The 19,656-nt window shown below is 34.2% G+C and overlaps 1 protein-coding gene across 9 annotated transcripts in view; it reads left to right on the top strand.

Annotated features, from left to right (window-relative positions):
* The window catches only part of SYT14 (synaptotagmin 14), a 223,530-nt gene that overhangs the window by 53,522 nt on the left and 150,352 nt on the right, over window positions 1-19,656 (top strand). For 6 of the 9 annotated variants that reach the window (XM_003893147.4, XM_003893150.5, XM_009187933.1 and 3 more), the window contains one exon: window positions 14,628-14,792. In XM_003893147.4, coding sequence (XP_003893196.1) covers window positions 14,628-14,792 — 165 coding nt within the window. Of the gene's footprint in view, window positions 1-9,994; window positions 11,334-14,627; window positions 14,793-16,617; window positions 18,039-19,656 lie in introns of those variants that run through there. The other 3 variants (XM_009187888.1, XM_009187895.2, XM_021927432.2) reach the window with 2 other exon arrangements.

Below are 19,656 nucleotides of genomic sequence, written 5' to 3'. Positions count from 1 at the left end.
TTGGAGGGAATGTAAATTAGTACAGCCACTATGGGAAACGGTATGGAGATATCTCAAAAAAGTAAAAATAGAACTACCATACAATCCAGAAATCCTTCTACTGGGTATTTATCTAAGGGGGAAGAAATTAGTTTTTATCAGTGGGATACCTGCATCCATAGTTTCTTGCAGCACTATTCACAATAGCACAGATATGAAATCAATGTAAGTGTCCATTTTCAGATGAATTGATAAGAAAATGTGGTAAATTTACACAGTGGAATACTATTCAGCCATAAAAAGAGTGAAACCTTGTCATTTGCAGCAACGTGAAAGGAACTAGAGGTCATTATGGTAAATGAAATAAGCCAGGCACAGAAAGACATTGCATGCACTCACTCATATGTGGGAGCTAAAAAAGTGGATCTCATGGAGGTAGAGAGTAGAATAGTAAATATCAGAGGCTCAGAATGGTGTGTGTGGTAAGGATAGGGGAATAAGAGGTTGATTAATGCATATGAACATAGTTAAATAGAAGGAATAAGTTCTAATGTTCAGTAGCAGAGCAGGGCGACTAGGTAACAACAATATATTGTGTATTTCAAAATCTAGAAGAGAGGACTTGAAATGTTTCCAACACATGGAAATAATAAATACTGGAGGTGATGGATACCTTGAAGTACTCCAAGTTGGTCATTCTATTCTTGTAACAAAATACCAGATGTACCCCATGAATATGTGCAAAAATTATGTATTAATAAAAATGTTTTTAAAGTTTTGATTTTATTTTTATTTTACAGATATTTGCAAATGTATACAAATACATTTTTTACGTGGTATGTCAAGTATTTGCTTTAAAATTGTATACGTATATATTTATGGTTATCTCCCTATTTTCATGTACAGTATTCTATATTTGTAAGTATTGTATTAGTCCAGACAGTTGAATCCTGACTCTGCTACTTAATGGTTTTGTGAATTTGGACAAATTATTTCATCACATGTTTCGGTTTCCTTTTCTGCAAGGGTAGTAGAGTTGTTGTGAAACTTGAATGAAATTATACGTGTAAAATACGTGGGATAGTGCATGATGCAGAGTAAGCCTTGAATTACTTTTGTTGTAATTTTTATTAGACTTGCCAAAGTATGTTCATCTTATTTTAGTCCTCCGTGCTCATGCGTGCGCGTACACACATACATACGCATATACACACACACACACACACACACAATCTAAGAAAATGTTCTTAGATACTTCTGTTGCTTTTATTGAATTTAATTTTTTGCTGTTTTTATGTCCTCCTACTTTCTTTAGGGCTATTTTATGCCTTCTTTTCTTTTTTTTCTTGAGGCAGAGTCTCTGTCACCCAGGCTGGAGTGCAGTGGCGCGATCTTGGCTCACTGCAACCTCTGCCCTCTGAGTTCCAGAGATTCTCCTGCCTCAGCCTCCCTAGTACCTGGGATTACAGGTGTCCGCCACCGCACCAGGCTAATTTTTTGTTTTTTTAGTAGAGACAGGGTTTCATCATCTTGGCCAGGCCGATCTTGGTCTCCTGACCTCGTGATCCACCCACCTGGGCCTCCCAAAGTGCTGGGATGCCTTCTTTTTAAAACTTGTTTCTGTGTGCCTCATAGTTTTCATCCTTTTGTGATTAAAAACACATTTTAAGACTGAATTATGTTTTTCATTAACCTCTTAAGAATGAAGTTTTATTGTTAGAATAATAAAGGACTCTTGTTTTCACTGAGGTTCATGGAGGCTAGAAATTGAATGTTGTTTTGAATCTAGGGCAACCTAAAACCTCTGCTTTAGTGCTGAAAAAAAAAGCAAGCAACTTTGCTGTGTTCCTGATTTTAAAGTGAATACTTTTGAATTGTAATATATTCTCATGAATTTTTTTTGCTATATTATTTTGGCTGATTTCTTTTATCAGGCTAAGTAAGTTACCTTCCAGTTCAAATTTACTAATTTTTTTCTTTTTAAAATTATAGGTTGCTGTTGAGGTTTCTTAATAACTTTTTTTTTTCTGCCCTGTTGAAAGGGTATCTTGACTCCTTTAACTTGTTTGTGTGATGAATTCTACCAGTTGATTTTCTAATGTTACATTATTTTTACATAGTGGGGATAAATCTAACTCTGTCTGGATGTATTTCTCCATGTATTTCTGGATTTGGGTCTTAGTATTTATATTTTACATTTATATTCATCATTTTAAATTACATTTATGTTCATAATTATTGCCTAGCAGTCTATCCCAAATATCAGTGACAAATAAAAATAAGCATTTATTTTCATAGATCTGAGAGTCAGCTGGCTTCCTGCCTTTTTGAAGCATACATGCTAGTACGGGAAGACAGATAACAACTGATGTAAAAAGTAATAAATTATTTGGTATTTTAGAAGATAAGAGATACAAAAAATAAGCCAGGGAAAAGGTGAGGTATGGGTGTTAATGGGTTGCACTTTTAAATATTGTTGACAGAGTTGTTCTCATTAAGAAGGTAATGTTTAAGCAAAGACTCAAAGGAGGTGAAAGAATCAGCTATGTGAATATCTGGGAAAATGCCATCAAAGCAGAGGGGGAACATCCAGGGAAAAACAACCTGGCTAATACTTGAGAAACATCAAGGCAGACTGTGGAATGAGCTAGTAGGGAAGTGGTAGGAAATGAGGTCAGAATAGTCATAGAGAGCCAGATCATGCAGGAAGTGAGGAGCCATTGGAAGGTTTTGACCAGAGGACAGTCAGTTCTGATTTATATTTTGAAGGGCTCATTCTGGACACTGTGGTAAGATTAGACTGAGAGGGACAAAATTGTAAGTGGGTCATTCAGATAGCAGCTCTTGCAGACTGGAATGATTCACCACGTATCACCATAACCAAGATAAACTGCCCATAAGAACTATACATTTTTTAAGTTCTTTTTAAATTTTGAAACAAAATGAAGAATAATATTTAAAAGCAAGTACCTGTGTAACTAGAACCCAGGTAGAGAAGTAGAATGCTGCCATTTCTTCAAAAGCCCCCATGCACTCTTCCTTAGTATTATGTCTTTTCTGCTTACTTTTATGGACATTAATTTTGCTTGCTTTAAGTTTTACCACCTAAGTACACATCCTTGAAAGATTAGTTTTGCCTGTTTTGAACTTTATATTGGAATCTTGCCCCTTCTGCCTTGCTTCTTTTGCTTAACCTCATGTTTCCAAGTTTCAGTTTTTTGCATGTAACTATTATTCATTCATTTTTATGGCTACATAATTTTCTAGTGTATGAGTATATATCCATGAATTTTTTTCTCCACTGTTGAGTCTCAGATTTTTATCGTCTGAAAGATTTCCAATTGTGCCACTTCCTCACGAATACTTCATATTACAGGTTCTAAATTTTGGCCATTCTGGAATAATGATATTGCTTTATGATGTAATTTGAAGTTTTCTGATACATAACAAAGTTGAATACCTTTTCATACATTTATTGGCCATTTTTATTTTATCCTTCGTGATAACCCTGATCAGGACTTTGCCCATTTTTTTTGTGCTGTCTTTAAAAAAATGTTTTTACACATTTTTAATATATTTAGATATGAGCCTTCTCCTCCTGATTATGTGTTGCAAATACATTATTCCATATAATATATTATTTGGCTTCCCTAGTCATTATATGATATCTTTTGATGATCAGAAATTTTAAATTTTAATGTAATAAAATTTATCAGTATTCTCTTGTGATTTATGATTTTTATGTCTTGTTTAGTAAGAAATCCTTTGCCTTGGGATCATGAAGAAAAGTATTTGTATTTTTTTCTGCAATATTGATTGGCTAACACATTTCACACTTAGATCTATAATCTATCTAGAATTGGTTTGTATGTAAATTCATTTTTCCGTTATATTCTCGATTTTCCAAACACAATGCATTGAAAACATGATCCCCCACTCACCCACTGCTCTGCAGCCAACTTTGTCATACATCAGAATCTATGTGTGCAAGTGTCTATGTCTGGCTTTTTGGTATGTTATCTATTCCTGTGCCAATATCATCTGGTTTTAATTATTCTACTTTTAAAATAATTATTGGTATCTGGTAGAGTTTCTTCCCTTTAGTTTTCATTCTGTGCCTGCCAAGAAACCTTTTAATTACTGTTTCAGCTTTTCAGGTACTCTAATACCAGGAAGATGTGTGTGTCCTGGTTTGACATTCTGTTAACATTTCTGTTATTCTAATGGAGTTTTCTCCAGTGTAAATTTTAAGTTGTTCATATATCCTCTGCAATTTGAGTTTATTTGGCTACTGTGTAACAGGATCTAAATGCTAGATTCTTTACCTCTATTCATTTTTTACCTCACATAGGCCCTCTAGGCCCTGAAAAAAGACAAGTTTTTGGTCTTCTGAAAGTGAGGATAAGACAGTAGACTGTGATGAACTCATCAAAGATCAAACTGTTCTGGAAAGCAGCTTGCTGACCAGTCACTTGCTGGCAATGCTTCTTAACTTGCTCTCTTTAAGCCATTGCATTATATTCTTTAGCAGGATTAGGAAACAGTTTCCCTTTTAAAATGCATTAAATATTGGAAAAATCCTTACAAATACTGGTTTTAATATTTTTCCCACATTAATTTTATTCACAAATGATTTTTTAGTTTTTTTTTTTTTAACAAATGCTGTTTCTGTTTGTTTTCTTCTGCTTTAAAATTTTTTTTTCCTTATTGTGAAAGTCTTCAGATGTATTTTTACTAGGTGTTCTCAGTTTTACTTTGAAATTGGAGACCATAATTGCTTCATCAGAATCAGATCGCATAATAGAATGATTAGTTTTCACCAGTTAGAAACATTATACTGCTGATTTCTATTTGACTTGTATTATATTATTTTAATTTTTTTCCTGACACATTTTGCTGAGCCAACATTTTCATTAACATTTATTAGTGTTTGGCTCCTAATGGAGTAGTAACCTTGAAATTATCCATATTGAATTTCATTTTGTTTTGATGTGTTATTTCTTTAATATATTGAGGTCCTTAGTGTATCTTAATTTCTTTCAGCGAATTAGCAGTCATGCCCTACCTAGTATTCCTAGGACCTTCTACAAAATTAATGAACATATTCTCAATTCCTTTATTCAGGTCATTGGTAAAGGTATTAAGTAACACGGGTTTATATATCTCCCAAAATATCTAACTAAAATGGATACCACTGAAAGACGTGTCATGGTATACCACCAAATTTTACATCTCTTAATTTCATCATTTCATTGCTTATCTTTTCTCTTTTTGATTGACAAATTCTTTCTTCAGTTAATGTTGATTTGGTTGCTGGTGACCCTTGTAACACTACTTCTTACTTTATAATACCTTACTTATTGAAAGTAGGTCCTACTTTATTTTAATTACTTAAAATTTATATTTCAATCTCTAAGGACAAAGACTCAAACTGTTTCTCACATGATTCTGCTCCAAAACTGCGATGCTTGTTCAGAGGTTACTCAGAACTCTATCAGTACCTAAACTTAAAGGATTGTATCTTCTTTGCAAAGCTTTTAGAGTAGTTTTTCTTTAAAATTTCAAATATTTTTGCTTTTACTATATCTGATACAGATATATCAACAAAGAGGTAGAATGGTATCACTTTGCAAATGGAGCTACACATTTTTTATTCTATATGCGTTGAGAATGCAAGTGAGTAGAACATTCCAATTGCTATATTCGGGTGGGAACACAGTATGATGTTGATATTGAGCTCTTGTCATCACTAAAGTATGCTGGACTCATTTATTTAGTGGATAAGAAAACATGATATGCTGGTAAGGTTAGATTAACCTTTGATTGCCTATTTATGTGTTCGTACACAGCAAATCTATTGAACCCTTCAATGTTTTCAGGAAAAGCTACTTCTCTTCAGAATGGATCAGGCTTAGTAAGGGGAAAGATGGTTTTTGAGTGAGCGAACAATGTTTTGATCATTTCAAGAAGAGAACCAGGTGTCCTAATATTAAAATTTAAGAGGAAGATGGTGTCTCTCTGAGAGATTTGAATGAAACTGCTTTGTATTTACCAGAATTTTGATGGGTTTGAACTAAATCTTGAAATAAGCACATCTAAAACTGTGGTTGAAATCACAGATTGGCTTTAACCAGAATATTCCCTTGGGGCTGGTGTTGAATTCAAAATCTTACTCATAGTAGCTCAGCAATGAAGATCTTATTGAAAAGAAAGAACAAAGAATCATTGAAAAAGTAAAGGAGAGGAAGCGGTGACCTTAGATATTGCCCATGCCATTTCTCATTCAGGTAATTTTAAAGGAATCCATACACATTGAATAGGTAATGAACAAATTTGACATAGTCAACCCTAGTTTGTTGTTCAAAAGAATGACTATGCTTTGCTATAGAGAGATTTGCCAGGAAAATAAGTTTTTCTTAGTCTAAACTTCATTGGAATCATAATTCTGAAGCCTCAATCAAGACTGTCCTTAAAGAAAAGTCTCTGCCAGAGATTGACACAGTTTTTATATTAAGATTTGGTTTAAATATATGAAGTACATTAAGTATTATTAAGTAAGAAGTATGTGGTTTAAATATACTTTATATTTGGTTTTCCATACTTGATAAGTGTTTGGGTTTTCTGTTTTTTCCAGTTTCTTCTAGATTGATTTAGGGTTTTTTGTTGTGATATTCAAATGAAATTTCAATTTATTGCATTGTACTTAGAGGAAATACAGGTTCAATCTATTCATGGCTTGAACTCTGAAACAAGTTGAGTGGCATGTCTTTTATCAACCTGACCAGGTAGGTAACTGTTTCTCTTAGAGGGCATTTTTTTCCCTAAGATCTTAGTTTTTCACATCACTGCCATCTATGCCTTCATCCGTTGTCCCTTTAAGTTACTCACCAGTGAATTGTGTTACTTCTGTCAGTAAATGCTCTTTGTAATGATTGGTTTTTATAAAATCTGGGGTTAACAGCTAGCATTGCTACATTCTTTTTTTGATTTACATATATTCTTTCCAGTTTTGTGTCATTTATAATGTAATATAAAAATTTGAGGGAAATTTTATTTGTGAACTAATTGAAATATTATAAAAGGAAACTGAAACATATTAACCTTCTGTTTTCCTAAATTATCTCTTAGAATTATGAATAATTCTCTATGTCCAAACCCAGAGCAAAATAAATTATAGCAGTTTTCTGATTAAAATATGGGGAAAATATTTAGAGCTAATTAAATGTAAAACACATATATCTTTTTCAATGAAAGTTGCCTTTGATAGTTCACATTTTGGTCAAGAGATAGAATTGCATCTATTAAATGAATTATTAAGGTATCCATGACATGGAGTTAGAGGATTAGTGTTTCATGCCCAGCAGGACAAATCAGCAATACATCCCTTATAATGCAAATTGTAAGTTGTTGCTTTTTATCTTTTTAAAAAAATAATTAGATGGAGCAGAGGTACTTTTTGTTTAATTTTGCATTTAAGATATAATGAATAGAATAGTCTTGCAAAATTTATATTAGAAGTTATAATTAATTTGTTTTGATAGAAGTATTATTTAGAGTATTATTGTTGGTTTAGTAGATAAATATCCCCCATATGTTTAATTGTTTTTATGTATATCCTAGCATTTTTCTCAGAAAAAATTTTCTTAGCTAGAAAATGTTCTTTCGTAACAAAATATGATGCAGAATTTAAGTGAAATCTACAATACTTGCAAAGTTGAAATGTATTTGCTCTTGCTTTGACTTTAGTAAGATTGTAATTTTATCATCTTTTTAATGACCAACTTATCTGTAGAAATTAAAATGAATTTTACCACTGTTACTGAAGCTTAAAATTTAAAAAATTGGTGTTTTTAAAGTTTATTTTTTGTAAACACATACATTTATTTCTAAATATAAAGATAACTGCCAGAGCCAGTTCAGTATACATAACAAAAATAATCATTAGTCTTGAAAGGACTAAACTTTCTACATTTTCTGGTGAGATATTATACCTAGTGCCCCTTCTCACTTTGCAGTATGATCTTTAGGTAATTCATATAGCGGATGATATAGCTCACAGAGAGCAGTTAATATTCTTTATTGAACACTACTAATGAATATCAAGCTTATTTTCTACAGAGTACCTTTAGTTTTTTAATTCGTATGTGTTTTATTAGCTTTTCAAATGTGGCATACAAGGATGTACTGCATATTTTGGTTTTTAAACTTAATTCTAAATTCTAAAATATTTTGAATAGTAACTTGAATAGAAAAAAGTTACGATTCCAGTTTTAAAATTCATGTATTTACTTTGAGGAAGCTGAAATTGCTTGCTATTTTTTAACATATATAAAAGCTATAAATAAAACATTTGCACATAATATATATAGTAAGCTATGTTACTTTGGTCACGTAGCATTTTCTTATCTTTTATATGCAGGTTGGCGTACAAGGAGCAGTATTGGTGTTTAAGATCATGGATTCTGGAATCAAAATGTCTAGGTTCAAATCCAGGTTCTACCACTTCATAGATTTGTGAACTTGGACAACTTAATTATTCTCTGGACTTCAATTTACTAATCTAAAGACTAAGAGAATATTATAGTACTTATCATAAAATTGTCTTCAGCATTAAATTTTAAAATGAAAACAATTATAACAATATCTGGCAAATGGGAAGCTAAGAGATTAGCAGTTAACAGACACAGATTGTGTCACTGAATAAAAGTTTTAAGATCTTGAAGATTTTACTTACTCTTTGTGAACCTCCGTATCTATATCTGTAAAATACGGTTGCAGTGAGGATTAAGTAAGATAATGCTTGTAAAGCACTTAAAATAGTCCCTGTTAAATAATAAGCACTTTTTAAGTGTTTGATATTGTTCAGGTTTTTAGTTGGTCTTGGTTTTGTTGTTTATCACATTAAAACTTTGCAAATTTGGATGGGAAAACAGTGCATTAGTGAAATTTGAGTTATTGACTATATTCAACAAATTTAATTCTTCAGATGTGTAATATTAACCTAAACTAATTATTGACTGTGTGCTTTTAAATAGAATTTTTTTTTCTTTTTGAGATGGAGTCTCACTCTCACTCAGGCTGGAGTGCAGTGGTGTGATTTTGGCTCACTGCAACCTCCGCCTCCTGGGTTCAAGCACTTCTCCTGCCTCAGCCTCCTGGGTAGCTGGGATTACAGGTGCCCACCACCACACCTGGCTAATTTTTGTAATTTTAGTAGAAATGGGGTTTTGCCATGTTGGCCAGGCTGGTCTTGAACTTCTGACCTCAGGTGATCCACCTGCCTCAGCCTCCCAAAGTGCCGGGATTACAGGCGTAAGCTACCACACCTGGCATAAATGGAGATTTTGAAGATCCTCCTTAAGAGGCATATGTATTTAAATAGATTTATTTTCCTGCAGTGGATGGCCTAGAATGCTTGAAAGAAGGTAGCTTCATGTATAGATAAATTAACCATATTTTTAGAAATACTTATGCAGAATGACTTTGTAAGCAGATTCATAGTATAAAAAGATTTTAGGGGGAAATTATACTCCTATAATGAATGAGAATATATTTTTTATTAGTGAGGTCTAAATCTGTGTAATTTTTTAATTGATGGTGTACAGCAGGGGTGTTGAATCTTTTGGCTTCCTCAGGCCACACATAAAATACACTAACGATAGCTGATGAGCTAAAAACAAATTGTAAAAAAAACTCGGCCGGGCGCGGTGACTCAAGCCTGTAATCCTAGCACTTTGGGAGGCCGAGACGGGCGGATCACGAGGTCAGGAGATCGAGACCATCCTGGCTAACAAGGTGAAACCCCGTCTCTACTAAAAATACGAAAAAAAGCTAGCCGGGCAAGGTGGCGGGTGCCTGTAGTCCCAGCTACTTGGGAGGCTGAGGCAGGAGAATGGCGTAAACCCCGGAGGCAGAGCTTGCAGTGAGCCGAGATGGCGCTACTGCACTCCAGCTTGGGCGACAGAGCGAGACTCCGTCTCAAAACAAAACAAAACAAAACAAAACAAAACAAAACAAAAAAAACTCATAAGATTTTAACAAAGTTTACAAATTTGTGTTGGGCTGCATTCAAAGCCATCCTGGGCTGCATATGGCCAGCAGGCTATGGGTTGGACAAGCATGGTTTACAGTATTCATATCTTTAGTTTAATTTCAGTATGTCTTCTATTGCAGTTTTATGTACAGGTGGGATTTACCTGTACAGTTCTTAGTTTTACACTCAGAACTGTTACTGGCTAACAGTAACAGTTCTGGTATCATTATAATATATTTGAAATAATAAATATTAGTTTAGTTCTCAGCTAAGGATGAAAAATGAGCTTGAGGATTTTAAATATTTTTATTAGAAGATATTTTATTTCTTGTCTATGACCATATTACTGTTTTAAAATTGTAAATAGATAAAATATTTTTAATGAATGTAAAAAACAGGCATTCAGTCAGGGAATTATGTGAATAGTATGTTTACAGCAGGCATATTTCACCTTTTCCTAGTGGAGCAAGCTGCTTTTTTTTTTTTTTTTAATTTGTCTGATGCCACAGTATGTATTTATCTAAAGATATGTAACATAATATATTTACCATTAATAAAGCCTGGCACCTGCATTTGCCAGCTTGGTTTTATTTAGCGAGTGAAGTGTTTCATGTGGAATAAGAGGAACAAAAAAGAGGGAAAATTTTCAAATTTTGTTAACTAACCTGACCTTTACCAGAACATCATACTCATATTTCCCTCTGTGAAATATTCTGTTGGCATTTCCAATGTAGCATGTCAAAAACTAAACTAATCATCTATCATTCTCCTTCTATTTTCCTCTTTCCTCCCATGCGCTAATCCAAATGCCTTTCTTCTCATATTTTTCATTCTGGTTAGTGCATTACCATTTACCTGGTCACTCAAAGCAGAAACTTTAGAATTAACCTCAACTCTTCTTCTTTCTTACTCTCTAAATTTACATAAGTGGATCATTATCAATTTTCTTTGAATAAAGACTAGATTTCACCCTTCTCTGTTACCACTGCTACTACTTAAAGAACTGAAGATATTTTACCACTATTGACTTGCTACCATATTTCAGTTTTCTAGTTGTTTTTTTTTTTTTAAACCAATATAGGTCTACAAGACATACTTGTAATCATGTTACTCCCCAAATGCAAAATTTTTTGGATGATATTCAAGGTTCTTTGACAATATGGACCTTGATTTCATCTCCAGTTACAACTCCTCTGGTATATTCTTGATCTTTCCTGAATACACATATATTTATTAATTAATTCATTCATCCATCCATTTGTCCACAGATGTTTATATGTCAGCTATGTGGTGCTGTCCTAGGTACTTCGAAGATACAGAGGTAAATAAATATGACAGCTGTGATTATTGCCCATTAGTGCTTATAGAATGCCAGGTATATTTTACCAGGTGTCTTATTAAATGCCAGGTGTCTTTAACCATGCTATTTCAAATGTACTTTTACTATTTATAGAGGTTCTATTAATCTTTTATACCCTATTCAAGTGTCATCTCTTCTAAAGCATTTTGTGACTTTCTCAGGTACTGGTTCTTTGTGTTCTGGTAATAATTTATATTCATATCTCTATTATAGTATTTACTGTATGTTATACTTACTTGCTTATAGTGGATCTCTCCTACTAGGTTGAATTTTTAAAATGGGCAAGAGAAAGATGAAAGAGGAACATAGAAATAAGGATTGAGGCAAGGGATAGAAAGAGGCAAGAAGAGGAGAGAAGGTAAACAGAAGCAGTATGAGTAGTAGTTAAGACGCAGACACTGGGGCCAGACAGGGTTTGAATCCTGACTTACTATCTGTACACATAGTTTAATATCTCTTTGTCTCAATTTACAATTGGGATGATAATAGGATCATTGTGAAGATTAAATGGGTTAATATATATAAAATGCTTAAAACAGTGAGTGGTATATAGTATATGCTATATGTTTTTGTTGCTATTTTTGTTATCGATAACTAGCTTTCTTAAGTGACATGAGCTACATTTTCTTTTTCATTTAGTTTTCCAAGACATGGGAGATTTTCAGTCTGCATGATATCTAATCTTGTGTAGCCACTTAAGGCATTAAATGTCTGAGTGTTTTGAGCCTGGACTAAAAGAGGAACTCCTATATATATTTGTTATTACAGTGTAATATTGAAATACTGCTCTTTTTTGCCTCTTCATAACAGATTATGTTCTGCTTCTGATTTTCCTGGCTATCTGAAATGTTGATTTTAATTATTCTGTTTTCATTTTTACTCCATATCTCAGGCTTGATACATACCACTGTTTTTATGTCATATACCTTAGCTTCTTTTATTAAAATAGTTTTCTTCCCTGGCTGTGCTTCAGCCTGAGGACAAGACAGGCAAGGCTAATGTCTGGCTATAATTTCTTGGTTCTAGGAGCAAGATCTATCCTTCAGCACCAGCCTGGTATCCAGCTAGCACTCCTACCATTCCTGCTGCCTCCTACTCTCACTCCTCCTCTCACTCCCATTGCCCCTGCCTTACAGTGTTACTCTGCTTCATCTTCTACTGCAACACCATTGACCCCGCTTTGAAAAGATATAATGTCTTATTCAGTTCTATACCTCGTATGCCTAACTTTTATAAATAATGAAAAAGGAAATCAAAGCACTCATCATTGACCAATTGGTGACTTCATTTTTAACAAATGAGTTAAGATACTATTTGCCATTGCTCTCTGATTTAAGAATCTTAGAGAAAACAACATTTTGGTTGCTGCTTGAATGATGGAGGAGGAAGAGTAGATTATACAGGGATCTTTGTAGGGGTGTTTGAAACTTAGAATCATTCTCAGCTAATACTTGAATATTATCTGTAAGACATGGAGGATACAAAAACTTAGCTCCTGTTTAACTTCAAATGACTGATATAGTGACAAATAATAAAAAAGTTGAAAGAGAGATTGCCAAGGACTGGAGAAGCTGTCTTTTGTCTTTTCCCACTGTATAAAACCTCTCTAGGTGATTTCATATATTTGCTTGAGACCAAATTCTCTTGAAAATCTAGTAGCTTATCATAACAGAATTTCATTTAGTTTCTGGAATATAACATGATCCTCTGTCTCTGGGCTTTTGCGCATGTTATTTCTGCCTGAAGTAATTCTTATTAATTCTTAAAATATAATCATAGAGTCCATAACTTCCAGAAAACCTTTCTTGATCTTTCAGCACTGGAATAAGTGTTCCTGTGTTCTCATAGTCCCTGTTCTTTCCCAATCATAGCCTTTATTACACTATATTGCCTTTATTACGCTGTGTTGTATCTGTCTTCACCAGATTGTTCAAGGAACTCAGGAACTGTTTATATAACAATGCCTGGTATATGGTTGGTGCTCCAAATATATAAGTTGGTTGAGTGAATGAGTAGGATATAGTAGAGAGGCGTTGGTTGTTCTAGGCAAGGGAAGAGGATCAATAAAAACAAGGAGTGTGGTATTGAATATTGCAGATTCTGAGGCAATGAGTACAACATTTGACTGGAGTATAGTATTGAAAAGGGAGGCTGGAGCTTTAAATGCCACATTAGGGAATACAAAGTTTACTAAGAAAGAGCGATTGAAGCTTTTAGAGATAAAAATAATGATATGTGTTCTCATAAATTTTGTTAAGTAATATATCCGTGCATGGGATATAACTTTTTTCTAATTCTTTTTTTTTTTTTTTTTTTTTTTTTTGAGACAGAGTCTCACTGTATCACCCAGGCTGGAGTGCAGTGGTGTGATCTCGGCTCACTGCAACCTCTGCCTCTCAGGTTTAAATGAGTCTCCTGCCTCAGCCTCCTGAGTAGCTGGGATTACAGGTGCCCGCCACCATGCCTGGGTAATTTTTGTACTTTAGTAGAGACAGGGTTTCGCTATGTTGGCCAGGCTGGTCTTGAACTCGTGACCTCAAGTGATCTGCTCACCTTGGCCTTCCAAAATGCTGGGATTACAGGCATGAGCCACCGTACCTGGCCTTTTTTCTAATTCTTATTTTCAAATTTTTGCAGTGCTCTTCGATGGATTAAACATATGATGATTGCCTATTTTATAGACTCCTGTCTTTTTTTTTTTTCTTTAAGACAGGGTTTTGTTCTGTTGCCCAGGCTGGAATGCAATGGCACAATCTTGGCTCACTGTGGCCTCTGTCTCCCAGGTTCAAGCGATTCTCATGCCTTAGCCATCCAAGTAGCTGGGATTACAGGCATGTGCCACCATGCCAGGCTAAGTATTGCATTTTTAGTAGAGACAGGGTATCACCATGTTGGCCAGGCTCGTCTTGAACTCCTGGCCTCAAGAGATTCTCCCGACTTGGCCTCCCACAATCACACCTCCCACAGGGATTACAGGTGTGAGCCACTGTGCCTGGCTGACTCCTGTCTTTTAAGATTGTTCCTCTGAATATTTAAGGAAACTTAGAAAATTTGAATGAATGCTGCTGAATAGATTGAACAACTGTCATCAAACTTTGCAGTTTGTTTTTCTTATAAATGAAACTATTTTTAAACTATGACAATTAAAAAATATGATTCAAATAAGGTAGTAAGCTAACTTATGTTTGGGGTTTCCTTCTTATTTGTAGCTTAAAGAAAAATAAATGCTTACAGCTGTGACTTTTTTTTCTCTAGTATCTCCAGAGGCAGTTGGATTTTTGTCAGCTGTTGGGGTGTTTATTATCTTGATGCTGCTCCTTTTTCTCTATATTAATAAGAAGTTCTGTTTTGAAAATGTTGGCGGGTTTCCAGATCTTGGTTCAGAATACAGTACAAGGAAGAATTCACAAGATAAAATTTGTAAGTATCATATTGCTGCTTCTCTTGTTTGTTCTCTTTATCTGTACTATTATTTACTTATTTTAATATATGCAATAAAAAGGTTGGTTGTGACATACAATAAACTAATATTTGAGCTACTGTTCTGTAAAAGATCTGTTGAGTAAATTATGTTCAGGTGTCCTTCTGTTGTTCATGAATTGCTAGTACATAAAGGTGAATTGTCTACTATCACAAAATGACATTTTAATTTTCATATGTAAGATATACTTTTGAGCCTATGATAGGAACAGATACGCTTGAGGAAGAAGGAAGTATGTTGTTACTTTATGTAGCATACTTCCATTGTCCAAGAAGCTCTTTAGAGAACTTTTTTCTCCACATCCCTAGAACACTTTTGAAAGTGTTCACCCTTTTTCTTTACCTGCTATTTAATTTTCAGCTAATGGGTAATTTTATTGTTTGGAGGAGTTGGAGGTGGTTCTACTTAGTAACTTAATTTATATATAAATTGTGATGATAAAAAATAGTGTTCTGCTCCCTCCCTTGGCACCATATATTATAGCGTTACTAGGAAAGATGAGGGCTGTAAATACCATTCTTTCTCTTATGGAAACATTTTCCTTGGAATGTTTTTTTAATTACTACAAGAGTTTTTAAAATTTTCTATTTCCAAAGACTGGTTTATATAAATGATAGCAGAAACGAATTGGAAATTATAAAAGCAAAGTGTTAATTTAGAAGAATGTGATGAAAAATAGCTGAGAAATCTTGCTTTACTTATCTGTGTACAGAGATAAGTGTTGGAGATATGCTTTTCTGTTACATCTGATAACTTAAAAGGTGATAGCCCTGTTACTTACAAGAATCTATAAGTTATTAAATTATATGTTGTGACTTTTGCATTAAGAAACTATAAATAGTATTTTATACAGTTTTAATTTGGTTAAGTTCAATGCTTCTTATAATCCACTCCAGTCCTGCTTTTTGATCATTTGTGCAGAAAGAACTGGCTAAAAGTATCTCTTTACCGGCCTTTGGTAATTCACTGGTTCAGCGTTTCTGGCTTTTCCTTTGTTTAATGACAACTTTGTACAAATTTTATTAAGTACTCCCAAAGAGCTTTTTGTTTATGTGGATTTTATCTATTGATATGTACCATATTAGAGTTAAAACTGAGAAAATTTAAAATATTTATTTTTTAAAAAAACAAGACTATTATACATTAATATAAATAACATCTTTAAATTAAAAAAAACTATCTTCCAAAACAAAAAGAAAATGGGGAAAAAATGGTGAGAAGAGTGATTTTGTTATACTTTTTGCAAATCTTTTTAATGACTAGCATAATGGAAGACAGCTGGGTTCTCATTTCTGCCTCTACATTCAATCTGGCATGTAGCCTCTGGATAACTCGTGTTCACTTGTGAGCCAATGAGAACGAAAAAGTTAAGTACCCCCTTGCTGTTATTGTAAAACTAGTCTTGACCTTGAGGATCCCTTGAAAATGTCTCAGGGAACTTTATTTTTCTGAGCCTTGTTTTTCTTTCACTTATTAAATAGGAATAATAATATTTACCTCCTAGAATTACTGTAAGATCAAGTGAGATAAAATGTGTCAATTACAATGCCTTGCATATAGTAGCCACTTAGCAAATGTCCACACCTCCTCTCCCCTAATCTTACCACTAGGCAAAATTGTTTAGATATTTCCCTCTAATATTTTTCTTCATTTGAATTGATACTGGGTAGTTTATTAGTAAGATAGGGTAGTTCCCTTACATAGACTATTAATAAGCAAACTAAAAGTACATAATAAAAATCCTTTTTATACTTCTTCTTTCAGGTATAGAATAAAAACCAATAGTATTTGAGGGAAAAATATTGTCTTGCTGCTGTTACAATAGCTGTGGAGTGAGAAAAAATGTCATAACATTTAAACCAAGTGGTTTGATTTTTGTTTTTCGGAAGAATCTTTACTTCAGCATATTTCTTTCAATGCATAATGTATTTACAGAAAGATTGAAAGCTACAATGTGAATTGCTAATCTTGAGCTGACGAATAGCAACATTTAAGTAAATGTTAAATTCAAGTTCCAAAGTGGTTGATATTTTGAGAAGAGAAAATTCTGTTACTGCACCTTTTAGGAACAAGGAATTAGAAAATGGCATTTTTCAGAAATTTCCAACAGAATCTGCCTTCAGTGTCCTCTCTGGTAGACACAATCAGTAGTGCTGTAGAGGATTTGACCACTGCTGTTGGGGAGGTCAGCTATGCTTTAACTGACTCAGTTGCTGAGCAGGTAACAAGTATGATAAGTGGCTTTCGCCCAGAAGAGGAAAACTCTGTAGCAGAAGAAGCTGTAGACACTTCTAACCAAAAAAATGCCGGGTTAACAGAAGTCTCCAAAAACACTAATTGTCAGAAAACACAAGCCAATTTAGAGCATAGAGCAAAGCAAATAAATACTTGCAAAACTTCAGTTTCACAAAAGCAAGATCAAGGTATATATGAAGAAAGAGTATCTAAACATGTTAATGATAGGCAACAGACTCTATCAGGATATCAAGATACTGGTAATACTGGTGATTCTTCTTTGAAAGGCTGCATGAATAATGGTGGGATATCAGTTATCAAACAGAATACAAGGGCTGGATCTATTTGTCAAGAACTTGAAAGTACCAACAGATGTAAAACAATTGGACTAGGAGTTTCCAATAATGGTAAGAATGATTTAAAGGAGGTAAGATATCAAGAAATGAAAGGAAATCAGAAGAATGCCAATGGAATAAACAAATTGTATGAGCAAAAGAAATACATTGGTACAGATAATCGTGAAAAGGAAGAATATGCTAAATCTCAACATGTATATTTGGGAAGAGATCAAGAGAATATGGGGCATTTCAATAAATATAAACATCTTCCCAATTTAGGGCATTCAGATCGTTTAAAGAAAGCTGAAAAATGTGTTAAAAGTAAAACATCTAAAGGGAATGAATGTTCAGGAAATGAATGTTCTTTAAAAGGTATTTTGACAAGCAATAGACATATGACACAGAAATCCATTATAAAAGAAGACATACATCCAGCACCATCAACTAATTCTAAAGATAAGTTATCTGGGAAAATTGAAGAACAAATAAATTCAAAGAAATACTGTAAAGTGAAAGAAGACATAAAACCGAAGAAAACTGAGGCAATTTCTGCCAAGAAAGGAACAGCAAAGAGTAAAGATGAAAAATATTCTAAGTTAATACCAGAAAAAGGTGAGGTCTCCTAATGTTGGTGTGAATGATTAAATTTTCTCTTGATTTTTTAAATTAGTAAAACATCATCCAAATTTCTCAGCTTTCCTATTCATGTGTCTACATTTAAGACTTTCTTGAATCCTTTTACTGGGAAACATTTTTAAAGCCATTCAGTATTTTTTCTAAGATCACTTTGAGAGCATTCATGTTATTTGTGCCGCTAAGTATTGCCCCTGGTCCCTGCATTATTTGGCCAACTTTTCAGCAGCCCTAGTTTTTCTTAATGTCCCTATTATGTATGTAATCGTAGCAGAACTGAAAAGTCTTCTTAATGTCCTCGTGATCCGCCAGCCTTGGCCTCCCAAAGTGCTAGGATTACAGGCGTGAGCCACTGTGCCCGTCCATTCTAGCAATTTTTTGATTGTCAGATTTAGTGATCTTTGGTAGGCCCAGTTTAGTTCTGATAGACTTACTGCTTAAAGTAGCAAAAATTAAAAAATAATGTAAAATAGTTTACATATTTTATTCAGAAAATAATGGTAGAATGGACACTCATAATAAATACATTACAAGTAGCATGTAGGGTTTTAACTTTTTAAATTTGTTTTCATTAAGAAGCATGCTAGTACCTAAAGAAACCAAATATTTCTAACATATTCCACAATATAGTCAGTACTAAACTTACGCATGTTCCCAAATGATTTTCAAAAGCTTTTTGATCCATAGGTTAACCCTTCATTTAGCTGAATGGTAATATTACTGGTACCTATGTTCCAGATTCTGACACAGGGTTTATAAGGTATAGAAAAAGGAGGAAGGCCGGGCACGGTGGCTCACGCTTGTAATCCCAGCACTTTGGGAGGCCGAGGCAGGCGGATCACGAGGTCAGGAGATCGAGACCATCCTGGCCAACATGGTGAAACCCTGTCTCTACTAAAAATACAAAAATTAGCTGGGCATGGTGGTGGGTGCTTGTAATCCTAGCTACTCCGGAGGCTGAGGCAGGAGAATTGCTTGAACCCAGGAGGCGGAGGTTGCAGTGAGCCGAGATCACGCCACTATACTCCAGACTGGCAACAGGGCGAGACTCCTCAAAAAAACAAACAAAAGAAAAGAAAAAGGAAGGGTTTTCTTCTCTATTTCTAATGCAGGTTACGTTAGGTAATGTTTTTTAATAGGTGAAGTTTGGCCACAGACTAATTACCCTCCTCAAGAGACTCAAAACCTTTTGCTGCTTTAAGATCCCCACCGTGGTATCCAACAAAATGCTAACAGCTCTGCACTGGGAGTCGGAGGTCTTATGGCTCAGCCATCTCATTGTTGTCTAATAGTATTTTCTGCAACAATGAAAAAATCTTACATCTCTGCATTGTTCCATACAATAACCACTAGCTGCATGTGGCTGTTGAGCACTTCAAACGTGGCTAATAGCATGGGGAACTGGGTTTTAATTTCTGTTTAATTTTAATTAGTTTAAATAGCCACATGTGACTATTGGCTATGTATTGGGCAAGCACTGTCACAATATGTGACATTGGTGATAGCATTACCCATTTATGGCTTTATTTTACTGATTTAAAAACTAGGACTAGACTAGATGACATATAACCTTTTTCTAACTCTAAGCATTTAGTTT

Source organism: Papio anubis, chromosome 1, assembly GCF_008728515.1.
Source record: "Papio anubis isolate 15944 chromosome 1, Panubis1.0, whole genome shotgun sequence".
In the NCBI taxonomy this organism is placed as follows: Eukaryota; Metazoa; Chordata; class Mammalia; order Primates; family Cercopithecidae; genus Papio; species Papio anubis.
Note: the sequence above shows the minus strand (reverse complement) of the source record. Positions and strands in the feature narration are given on the sequence as shown.